Raw genomic sequence first — 11,891 nt, 5'->3', positions numbered from 1 at the left:
CTGAATAAGAGTGCAGAGAGTAGCTATCCTCCTTTATTTTTAATCGCATAGGTATATTAAAAATTTTTTATACAACAATTTATTGAGGTGAAATTCACATCACATAAAATCAACCATTTTAAAGTGAACAATTCAATGGCGTTTAGTAATTTCACACTTGTTCCAAAACATGTCCATCATTCCAAAGTAAAGCTCTGTACCCATCAAACAGTTTCTCCCCATTTCCCCCTCCCCCCAGGCCCTGGCAGCGACCGTTCTGCCTCCTGTCTCTGCAGGTTCATCTACTCGGAGCCATCAGACTAAAAAATAATTTTACTGAAGTACAACTGACAAATAAAATTGTATATATTAAAGTGGACAGCGTGATGATTTAATATACATATACATAGTGAAATAATTACCAAAATCAAATTAACACATCATAGACATATTTTAACAATGGATCATGAGGCATGGTCCTTGCGATAGGAGTTTTTTTTTTAAAGATTTTATTTTTTTTTCCCTTCTTCTCCCCAAAGCCCCCCAGTACATAGTTGTATATTCTTCGTCGTGGGTCCTTCTAGTTGTGGCATGTGGGACGCTGCCTCAGCGTGGTTTGATGAGCAGTGCCGTGTCCGCACCCAGGATTCGAACCAACGGAACACTGGGCCGCCTGCAGCGGAGCGCACGAACTTAACCACTAGGTCACGGGGCCCGCCCCGATAGGATTTTTTTAAAGTTATTTATAAGATTAAGGAAAATCCCTTCTATCCTTCATTTAATCTCTCAAAAAATATATATACTTTTTTGAACACCTTAAGTGTAAGTTGTGAACATTATATCCCTTGACGAGTGAATATGCTAGTATTTTCTAAATAAATGGACATCTTACATAATCTGACTACAACAATCAAAGTCAGGAAATTTAATAATGGTACAGTAAAAGTATGAAATTCACATACCATTTTCAGTTGTCCTATTAATGTACTCGATGACTAATTTTCCCAGTCCAAAACCAAATCCAATATCAAGAATTGCATTTGTTTTTCATTTGTCTTTATTTTCCATTGATTTGAAACAGTTTCTCACTCTTCCTTTGAGTACCATTTTCTTACTATTTTTTAAAAATGCTCGCTAATTGTTTTGTGACATTACCTTCAGTTGATGAGGAGTGGGTTTCCTCATGATTATTAAGTTTATGCATTTTGGTGGCATGGATACCACAGAAGTGTTTCTTCGTTCTTCTCAGTGCATCTTATCAGGGGGCACATGATGTCTGCGTCTCAATATTGGTGATGACAACTTGGTTCACTTTGCTACAGTGATTTCATCTGGTCTCTTTTCATAAAAGTTACCATTTTTTCCTTTATAATTATATATTAGAAGAGCCTCTGAAAGTATGAAAAAATAGTGTTCTTCATCAGTCTTTCACTAAATTCACGATTTTCTAACTCCATCAAACTGTGTACATTTTACTTAGCTTTCTACAGTAAAGTGTACATATTCCTTCTCCCTGCTTTATTAATTCATTCATTTATTTCTCTGTGGACAAATCATTTATGTCTTTAAACAGATTTAATGAGGTATAGTTTACACACAATAAAATTCACCATTTTAGGTGCACACTTTGATGAGTGTACAAATGTGTAGTATCATCATGTACCCAACATGACAATCATGATGGAAAAGACTTCCATCAGCCCATAAATTTCCTGTGCCCTTTGCAGTCCATCCCTTCCTCCCAGCTTCAACCTGAGCAACCACTGATATGCATTGGCAGTATATTTTGGCCATTTCAAGCTTTTCTTACGAATTGAATCATACCACATAGTCATCTGTCTCTGCTTTCACTTAGCAGAATGTTTTTAATAAGCAACCATGTTTTTGTTTGTGTCAGTAGTTTATTCTTTTATATTAATCAATCATATTCCATTTTATGAATCTACCACAAATTATTACCCATTCACAAGTAGACGAGCATTGATATTTCCTCCCCCTAAGGATCCTGGCCATTATGAAAAAAGCTGTTGTTGTTCCGAATATTTGTATAGAGGTATTTCTGCAACTCATGTTTTAATTTTTCTTAAAAATAAATCTACAAGCAAGGTGGTTGTGTCACATGACTTTTATTTTATTTTTTATTGTATATATATATTTGTATATGCTTATCAGTATTAGAAACTACAACATTTCAATTTCTCAAATAAGAAATTTTTGTGTCCACTGGCTGCATCAAAGAACTAGAATCGGCAATGGCACAGGAATCTGTGAAGAAGTGTAATTAGGGTTGTGTTGGCCAGGGCATCCTCCAAAGCTAAGATAACTGCCTGGAGTTAGGCCACTTGTGCTGACCCTTGGGTCTCAGCCTTTGTCAGGGATGGGGTCCTTTTCAGAGGAAGAAAGGCAGCAGCCGTCCAGAGAACTCCATCATTTGTACTCGCGGCATTACTGTCAAGAAAGTATGTTTTCTCCCTTTGCTGTTCACTTAGTTGATCCCAAGGGTATCCCCAGGTAGTTAAGGGTCCAGGAGAGGGCTACCCTCCTTCAGGACCGTGGCATCAGGAAAGAGATGGAGGCCAAGGGAGGCTACCTCTTCCTTCAGGTGGGATACATCAGAGTCCAGATTTGGCCCCCTCCTGTATCAAGGCCTTGGTGGTCATGCTGAGCTCATGGGGTGTTGCTTTCATGACCCAGGAAATAATGAGTACCTGGGTGCAGAGTGTCACAGATTCAGGTCCTGGGAGAGCCTCCATTTCCAAGAGGGCTCAGCCTGCAGCCATTGGTTGTTGATCTAAGGGCATGTAACGCGGAGTCAAAAAAGGCAGCTTTTTGCACCAGAAGCCCCTGGGTAACTTATTGCCATCGTGGGTGGTCCAGAGACTCTAGGAAGCATAGGAGGTGGTCATCAGAGTTTCCACCATGGAGTCGCCAGGAGGCACTAAAAGAAGTGCTTGTTGTATAGCCGTCTAAACTGAATCTAGGGCTTTCTGTTGTAGAGGTCCCAAAGTGGGCCAATTAGTGGCTGAGTGCATAAATAAGCCTTAGCAGTATTTGTAGCTGGAGAACATGTTGCCTCTAGAAGCCAAAAAGACCCAATAGGTTTGGCCTGCTTGAGATTGATTGAAGCTGACAAAACTGGAAATTGCCTTTTAACTATATCAGGAATAGAGTGGTCCTTAGGCACGCTAGGTGAACCTAAGAATTTCACTGAGGTGGCATGACCCTGAAGCTTAGGTGGGAAATAGCCCACCTGCTCTAAGTGCAATGATGAGTGTTTCCATGTCCTGTGTGAGTGTCTAGTGAATCCCCTCGCAGGAGGATGTCATCACTGTAGTGCCATATTTGGGTGCCTGGGGACAGCTGGATCCAACTAAGGTCTTGCCAGTAGAGGTTGTGTGTCATGGCTGAACTTTTGGGGTATCCCATGGACAACTGAGTGAAGGTGTATTGTGTTTCTTCGAAGGTGAATAACTGAATTCACCTTTGAAGGTGAAAATGATTGAGAGGCTGTTGAAATAGGCACTGAAGAGAGCATTTACAACAGCAAAGTATTTGCCAGTGAAGATTGAATGGCCTTGTTTATCTCAATGATGTGAGGTATGGGAGCCTTAATAGATGGCATCATGGTAGCAGTAATCTACCATGAGATGCTATGCCCCGTGGGATTCTTAAATATCTATTGTGGTGTCTCAGATGTAAATGAAATTGGCTGCTTCTCATTTCAAGTCAATGCATCTAGCTAACTTGTATGTTAAATCTATTTTTTGATACATCTTCAAAATTATTTCTGGCCCTTTTTCATTTTATTTTCTCTTAATTGTTTAAATTGTTATTTTGCCTACTAGGACTTCTGCCAAAAAATTCCTTTTGCTTTTATTTCATATTGAAATTTACTTGGAAATTTTCCTTCAAATACATATGAGGATAAATTTAACACCAACGCTTGCAACCCCTGCTGGATGCCTGCGGACAGCTGTGCAATTCAGCTGGTGAGATGTGCTCTTTGAGATCCAGCCCTGAATTTGTGGCAGGGAGACAGTCTGTGGCTATTTTCTGAATTATTGCCAATTTTACAGAATATCTTTTATGTTTTCAATGAAATTTCTGGTTGCAGGTGTATAAGTGTGTACCAAAACATCAAAATGTACATCTGAAATCTGTCCAGTTTATATGTTAAATCAGTTATACCTCCATTAAATAAATACTCAAAACTTGTCATTCATAATCCTTTTACTTTGTTTTATTATCATTTATGTTCTCAAGGTTATTTGCAGCTATAGAAGCAGTATGGTGGAAATAAAACTGTGTGCTTCTGGCAACTCTTCCCAACTCCATGTTCAGTAATATCATGTTGGCAGTTAGAAAACAGCCATGGTGGGAGTATTTACACCGGGGAAATTGGCAAACAATACAAACCAGGATTTAATTAATTCTATTCTTGAAAGTCTAGACTTTAGAATATGTGAATTTTTCAGATTAAACTTAAAAGTGTATGATATATGTGGTCATTACATTGTGCCTAGCACAAATAAAATTGAGAAACAAAAATGAGCTGTTTATTTGTTAAAAGGGAAAGAGCCACAATTCATATAAAAGAAAACAGGCAAAAGATATGAACACATATTTTACCAAAAAAGATGTACAGATGGCAAATAAACACATGAAAAAAATACTCAAATCATGAATCCTTATGGAAAGGCAATTAAAACTACTGCTTGCTTATTAAAAGGGTAAATTCAAATAACTGACCATAACAAGAATTACCAAGGATGTGGAAGAACTGGAACTCTCACACACTCCTCGTGGGTACGCAAAAGTGAAGAACCATTTTAGATCACAGTTCAGAAGTTTCTTAATAACCTGAACATTCACCTATCCTATGACTCAAGCATTGTACTTTGAGTTACTAACACAAGAGAGGTGAAACATACATACATACATACATACATAAAGAGTATCATACACAAATGTTCCAGCAGCTCCATTTTCAATAGCCAAAACTGGAAGTTATCCAAATGCCCATAGACATGCGATTGGATAAACAAATGGTATCTCTGTAGAAAAGATACTACTCAAAACAAAAAGAATGAACTAGTCATATAAACATCATTGAAGAATCTCAAAATACATAAAACCATGAGTGGAACCAGAAAAAAATAAATATTTTATGAATCAAATCACATAAAATTCTAGAAAACACAAACTAATCTATTACAAATGAAGGTAAATCAATGATTGCCTAGAGGTCTGCAGAGGAGAAGGACAGTTTATAAAATGGCATGAGGTTAAATTAGGGGTGATGGAAATGTTCATTATCATGATTAGGAAGAGGTTTCATGGGCTTATATATGTATGTCAAAATTAAACAAATTGTACACTTCAAATAGGTGCAGTATATTGCATGTCAACTATACCTGAAAAAAGCTTTATAAAATGGTTCAAAAGAAAAATCTAGATCTCATACTCTTTTCAGAAAATCAGGTTTGGCAATCCTATATTGACTCTCTTTCCTAATGCCTTGGAGGAGCAGCCTTGTCTTAGTGGTAGCAAATATTGATGAGCAATGAAGTTTGTTTCCACCTGGGTCAACAGGAATGCTGGCTAGGTCACAGAGCCACATCACTGGACTAAGGGATCTCACTTCAATCTATGGCCTGTGTAGCAATGGCCTTTTGGTGAATACCCCAGAAAGTCTAAGAGAATCCACAAAACCAATAGCTTTATTTTCTTTGACAATTATCTCAATTACAAAACATACATATGCTTGGAGGTCCTGAGAACTTCTGTGAACACTGTTCCTTCACAGTCACAGTCACTGGAGTATTTTTTGAACAACTTTAGGAGGGGCACATTCCATTTACTGCAGTCTCCTCCACTCCAGTGTTACTGTACCAATTATGGTTCCCCCAGGGCCCTGTAGTCTTACAGTGACCCTAGCCTAGCGAATTTGGAGCATCAGGACACATGGCTCCTTTGTAGGACCTGGGGTAGACAGTCCCCTCAACATTGCTGAGTATTATATAATACCCAGTGTGAACAAGAAAATAATTCATGTTGTTCCCAGAAGCACTGGAGGTTGTCACAACTTCCTGCTCTTCAGGTTGTTCTCTGAGCTCACAAAAAATCCTGACACCCAGTCCACAAATTAGGACCCCAAAACCCTACAGTTTTTCCTAGGAGATCTTGAGAAACAATGTAAATTAGGCCAAAATTGAAAAGAGAGATATATTCTTCCATCATACTGCTCTCTCTCAGACACACAAAGCATTGGAGCCCCACAAAAGCTGTTCACTCCTTAATGCTGGCGGAGCCCAACTGTTTCCAAATCACCTCATGCAGTGAACAGAACCCCAAGATCAAAGGTGGCTTAAACAATAATGCCTTTATTATTGCAAAAACCAAGCAACACAAGGCAGGCAGCTCCCAGGTTGTCCACTTGGGGGCTGGGAAAATCCAAGATAAGTGTCACATGAAACAGACATGTTGTCCTTGAAAATGTGGTCCTTATTGACAAGCAGCAGAATTCAAGATTTCCTCCAGCAAGTGGGGAGGAGATAGAGGTCAGCTTCCCTAAGCCCACTGGGGTGATAACCGATGCACACTGTGTGGACCCGGCAGGTGGCAAAAGTGCAATGAAGTCTTCCACAGAAACTGGCAGTGACATAAACCTGACAAGGGCCCTGGGCAGGTTAGAAAGTGTAACACAGCTCCTTAAAGATTCCCACATAACTGGAACTTAAGGAGAATCTCTCCACTGTGGATTGTTTAAGCATTGGCTTTAATTCAGGAAGATGGCTCCCTCACAAGTTCTCTCTTCCAGTGTAATTATATTAGGAAATTGTACATCCTCTGTACATGGAAGGCTTTTCTCCAGTGTGAAGTCTCTGGTGTTGAATGAGGTCAGATTTGCAGCTAAAGGATTTCCTACATTCACAGCACTGAATAGGTCTTTCTCCAGTGTGAACTCTCCAGTTCTGAGGTTAGAGCTATGGCTAAAGGATTTGCCACATTCTCCACACTCATAATGCCTTTCTCCTGTATGGACTTTCTGATGTGAACTGAAGCTAGAGCTCTGCTTAAAGGATTTCCCACGTTTACTGCACTCATAAGGTCTTTCTCCAGTATGTAGTCTCCTGTGGTGAATGAGGCTGGAGCTTTGACTAAAGGATTTCCCACATTCACTACACTCATAAGGCCTTTCCCCAGTGTGAATTCTCTGATGTATAATGAAGCTGGAGTAGTAAGTAAAGAATTTTCCACATTCACTGCACTCATACGGTCTTTCCCCACTGTGAACTTTCTGGTGCTGAATGAGGTTACATCTTCGGGTACAGGCTTTTCCACATTTGCCACACTCATAAAGCCCGTCTCCAGCAAGGACTCTCTGGTCCTGAACAAGTGTGTCCGTGCAGCTGAAGGCTGTCTTGCATTCTCCCCAGTTGTGATGACTTTTTCCACTGCGAAACACAGCCTCACACTCACTACTGTTTGGCTTCTCCCCAGTGTGAGTGAGATACTGACGGATAAATTCCATGCTGGCTAAAAAGTCCTTCCCAATCTCCTCACATGTAAGGGACTTCCCTGATGCAGGGACTGTGCAGTCCTTCATAAACGAGGCTCTGTCCACATAACTTCTGAAGGGTTTCTCTATAATGTGCTGCCCCTGTTGAAGGTTGGCAGTGAGATAGAATTGTTTCTGACATGTGTATGTTTCCTGCCCAAGATATGTTCCCTGGTGCTCAGCCAAGGGCAAAACTTCTCTGAAGATCAGGCCACCCATCTCAAAGGGTTGGGACTTCCGGGGAGATGAGCCTGCCCTAAGAGTCCCGACCTGTGACTCTCCTTGTACAGAAAGGCTCTGTTCAGAAGGTGCATCTCCATCTTCCACTACACAACAACCTGAAAGCAAAGAAGTGACAGTGAAGTACACATTGAATTTATTGGGAGGGGGCAAAACCATCACAAATGCACATGTGATACATTCAGGAACCAGTCCATGGGACTGCTTTCAGTAAAAGGGAGCTGGGGTCTGACTGAGGAAGCAGCTGTTATGCACTACTAGGGCCCCTAAGGTCACAGGACTGGACAGGCCTATCAGGCACAGGACACAAGGCAAGGGCAAGGCCCAGAGTGAAAGGCACATTATTCTTCTGTCAATGGCTTTTAGCAGCATTACGTGTACTGGTGTCATGTGATGCTGTGCAGAAGTCTATGTCCAGCCCCAGGAAAACCTGACTGGCACAAAGTAACTGGTGTTCAAGGATTATTAAAACACACGGGCACAATTCAGGACACAACACTGTTGGAAAGTACTGTGGAGGGAGCAGTGTGAGAGTGAGATAAGCAGTCCAGACAATGCGGATTACCCTGAGCTGGAGTCTGAATAAAAATGACTAGTAGAAAGGACAAGTTGGCACAGTGTCAAGAATGGAGAGGGAAGGTAGAAGTGAGATGTGGCCACTGGCAATGGCATCAAAACACAAGCAGGACAAGTTCGTGGGATGATGTGAACACAGCCCTGACATAACATCTTCCCCTAATTGCCATTCACCTGGGTCACGCCCCCTGTGAGCCCATCTTGTTGAGACTGGAGTCATGTCCATCCTGTGAAGCACAGAGGACTCTTCTCCTAGCCACAGCTGACCAGTACATTGCGCCTGGAAGGCCCAAATCATAAGGGAGGGACAGGACAGGTCAGTGGCCAGTACTGGACAAGAACAACTCAGCACACAACAGGTGACAGGAAAGATATTTAAATAGTATATGAAGTACCTCCAACCATAGACAGGATATTGAGGTAGGTAGATAGGGAAAATGGGCAGTGAGGAGGGGGTCCAGGCATGTTGGTCTTCAGCTGTGATGAGCTCAAGGTATCGCGTTGTTCCATTCTTTTCTAAGCTGTGATGGATATCTCCTAGGTGTGTTTCCCGCGTGTGGTCAGCCTGTTCCCAGAGAGAAACTCATAGAACAAAGTTTTAATTTATCAAGCTATCAGGGAGTAAATACATAAGCAGAGCCGATAAATCAGGAAAGCATGTGAATTTTTTCAGAGTACTTGCAGAGCACTGAGCAGTCACACAGAGGGAGGGGCTGGGGCCATGTAGCATTAACAAGGTGGCCTCGCTTATGTTCACTTACACAAGCTTTGTTGTTACAAATGAAATAGATTTGTGGTTCTGAAAGGGCTGTTCTTCATATTCATTTGTTACCCCTGTTCTTTGTTCCTAGTTTTTGTCTTCCATGCTTTTTCTACCTTTTGCGGTTTTAACTGAGCATTTTATATGATACCATTTTCTCTCCTTTCTTAGCATATCAGTTATACTTAATTTTTTTTTTTTTATTTCTTACTTTTTAAGTCATTGCACTGGAGTTTGCAATCAACATTGACAACTAATCCAAGTCCACTTTCAAATAACACTACACCACTTCCCAGGTACTGTGAGTACCTTCTACTAACAAAACAAGCCCACTTTTTCCCTCCAGTCCTTTCTATCATTGAGGTCATTGGTTCCACTTATATAGAAGCATAATAAGCATATATATATACACACATACAAATAAGATACGCAGATAGAATACATTGTTGGTATTACTATTTTGAACAAATGGTTCTCTGTCAATCAATTCAGAATAAGAAAAAAAAAACACTTTTTATTTTACCTTCGCTTATTCCTTCTTCGACACTCTTCTTTCTCTATATGGATCCGAGTATCTGACCAAGATCATTCTCCTTGTCTCTAAAGAAGTGCTGTTACATTTCTTGGAAGGCAGGCGCTATGGTCTGAACGTTTGTGTCCCCACAAATTCATGTTGAAATCCTAACCCCTGAAGATGATAGTGTTGGAGCCGGGCCCTTGGGAGGTGCTCAGGGCACCAGGTTGGGGCCCGCGTGAACGGGACCAGTGCCCTTAGGAAGAGCCTCAGAGACCCCCAGCTCCTCCCCCTACGTGAGGACGCAGCAAGAAGGGGTGACTCCGCACCGGGAGGAGGGTCCTCACCGCAGAACTCGCCCAGGCTGGCGCCTTGACCCGGGCTGCCCAGCCTCCAGCGCTGGGAGAAACAAACGCTGACTCTCACACGCCACCCGGCCTGGGGCATTTCGGCACAGCGCCCCGAACGGACCGAGCTGGCAGGTTTACGGGCCACCAAGCCCTCACTTTTTGCTTGGCTGACGGAGGCTCCGTCTCCCTGCACCGATGGAGGGTAATTTTGTGGGCACGCAGCTCTAGGAAGGTCAGTTTGCTCTCAACACTGCCCGGGCTTCGTTCCTCTCCTCGCTCGCGGCGTCTGAGGAGACGGCGGCGGTCGCTCTCGGTCCCCTAGAGAGGAGGGGTTTCCCCTCGGGCTTCTTTCACGAAGGTCCCCTGACTTCGATCTCCCGTCGTTTGCAAACGACATGCTACCCGGGGGTCTCGGCATCTTCCCTGCTGAGCGGTCTCTGGGCGTCTGCGTCTGGGGCTCGCCGGCTGACGGCCGTCTCTCCCTCGACGACAGACCTCGGACGCCGAGTCGCCGAGTCGAGCGCCGACGTCCCCGCGCCGCCAGGGGGCGCCCGAGCGGCGGGACCGGAGGCTCCGCGCGTCCCGGGCCGCGGGGCGGAGGGCGGGGCGCTGCCGGGCGGGCGGGAGCGGGGTCGGCGCCGGGCCGCGGCCTCAGGGGCCTCCCGGGCAGCAGCGCAGGGAGCCGTGGGCGGGCGTCCCCTCGGGTCCCACGCGGCCCGGGTCTCGAAGCGGTGGCGCCGCGGAGGAAAGGCCTGCCCAGGGTCCCGGGGGCGCGGGGGCCGCCGCCCCAGCGGGAAGGCGGGAGTCCTCCCGGAGTCGGGGCGACGGGAGAAGCGGCCCACAGCGCGGGGAACGCCCGGCAGGGGACCCCGCTGGGAGACCACCAGGCAGTGAGGACGGAGGGAAGGGGGCCAATGGCGAGACGGACAGCGGTCCGAGGGGACCCGTTCACAAGGTCCCGGGTGGGGTCGGAGGCGCCACCGGAACCGCAGGTGTCAGCTCTGACCCCTCATTGTTAAGGCGAGGCCACTCGGGTCTCCGAGACCCCCGACGTTCGGGGAGGACCCTCGCCGCTGACCCGCGTGTGAGGCCTCTGCAGCCTCCCGCCTTCCCGCAGCCCCGCAGCTGCTGCCCGGCCTGGGGGAGTGTCCCGCACACGCCAAGGCTGGTTTCCCGCCAAAGCCCGCGGACCCGAGTGGAATCTTGCGCTCCTTCTCTGAGCACATCCCGCTTCCACGTGGGAGCACTGACACTTGGGGAATTGGCAAACACTACGCACCGGGGCTAGATTTCCTGTATTACTGAATGCCGGGACTCAAGCGATGGACGTTAAGGTCACAATGCAGACGAAACTTAGCCATGTAGGGTGTTTCTGGCCATGACACTGTGTGTAACAGAAATCTCTGTGAAGAACAATGAGGAAATATCCTTCCAGTATTTACAATGACTCCATTCAGAAAAAATGTCACTCACACCGTTTAACAGAGTAAAACTCCAACATGTCTTTGTGTTTCAGACTCTCATTTGAAAATGAAGAGGGAAATAGCCATAACTCAATTGTAAGAAACTAGGCAATTGGAAGGAACAGAAATCGTACAAAAAATAAACAATTGGGAAATAATGAAAAATGCTCAAAATCACGAATTCTTTGGGCAATGCAATTAAAACGACACTGAGATAGCACTACACACTTATTAAAAGGCTGACACTGAAGACCCTATCATGTACTGAAAGGGATCTGGAGGAAGTCGACCTCACACACTCCTGATGCGAGTGCAAAGGGAGCAATCATGGTAGATCACAGTCTGGCAGTTTCTTCTAGAGTTAAACATTCATCTACCCTGTGGTTCAGACATTGCCCTCTTACTTACTGACAAATGATAAAAGAAACATATAAAGAACTGACACGAA

At 44.2% G+C, this 11,891-nt stretch overlaps 1 protein-coding gene across 3 annotated transcripts; it reads right to left on the bottom strand.

Moving 5' to 3' along the window:
* Positions 1–5,134: 5,134 nt before the first annotated feature.
* LOC124249669 (zinc finger protein 211-like) lies at positions 5,135–10,203 on the bottom strand. 3 transcript variants are annotated; one of them, XM_046680870.1, is made up of 3 exons: positions 8,752–10,203; positions 8,531–8,636; positions 5,135–7,878 (listed from the first exon to the last, which is right to left on the bottom strand). In XM_046680870.1, exons 2-3 carry the CDS (start codon positions 8,580–8,582, stop codon positions 6,758–6,760), a joined length of 1,173 nt encoding a protein of 390 aa, XP_046536826.1. In that variant the 5' UTR covers positions 8,583–8,636; positions 8,752–10,203; the 3' UTR covers positions 5,135–6,757. The 3 variants fall into 3 exon arrangements, with proteins under 3 accessions (XP_046536826.1, XP_046536823.1, XP_046536824.1); XM_046680867.1 differs by having other exon boundaries at positions 8,531–10,203; XM_046680868.1 differs by lacking the exon at positions 8,531–8,636.
* Between the last annotated feature and the right edge of the window lie 1,688 nt (positions 10,204–11,891).

Source organism: Equus quagga, chromosome 13 (genome assembly GCF_021613505.1).
Source record: "Equus quagga isolate Etosha38 chromosome 13, UCLA_HA_Equagga_1.0, whole genome shotgun sequence".
Classification (NCBI taxonomy): domain Eukaryota; kingdom Metazoa; phylum Chordata; class Mammalia; order Perissodactyla; family Equidae; genus Equus; species Equus quagga.
This window is presented reverse-complemented; position numbering and strand designations above follow the sequence as displayed.

Bases quoted from the DNA above. Each gene is read 5' to 3' on its own strand.
- LOC124249669 (XM_046680867.1), bottom strand. From the start codon at position 8,654: ATGATTTGGGCCTTCCAGGCGCAATGTACTGGTCAGCTGTGGCTAGGA. The intron at 7,879-8,530 runs GTGAATGGCAAT...CTTTGCTTTCAG, and splicing joins TCACAGGGGGCGTGACCCAG to GTTGTTGTGTAGTGGAAGAT.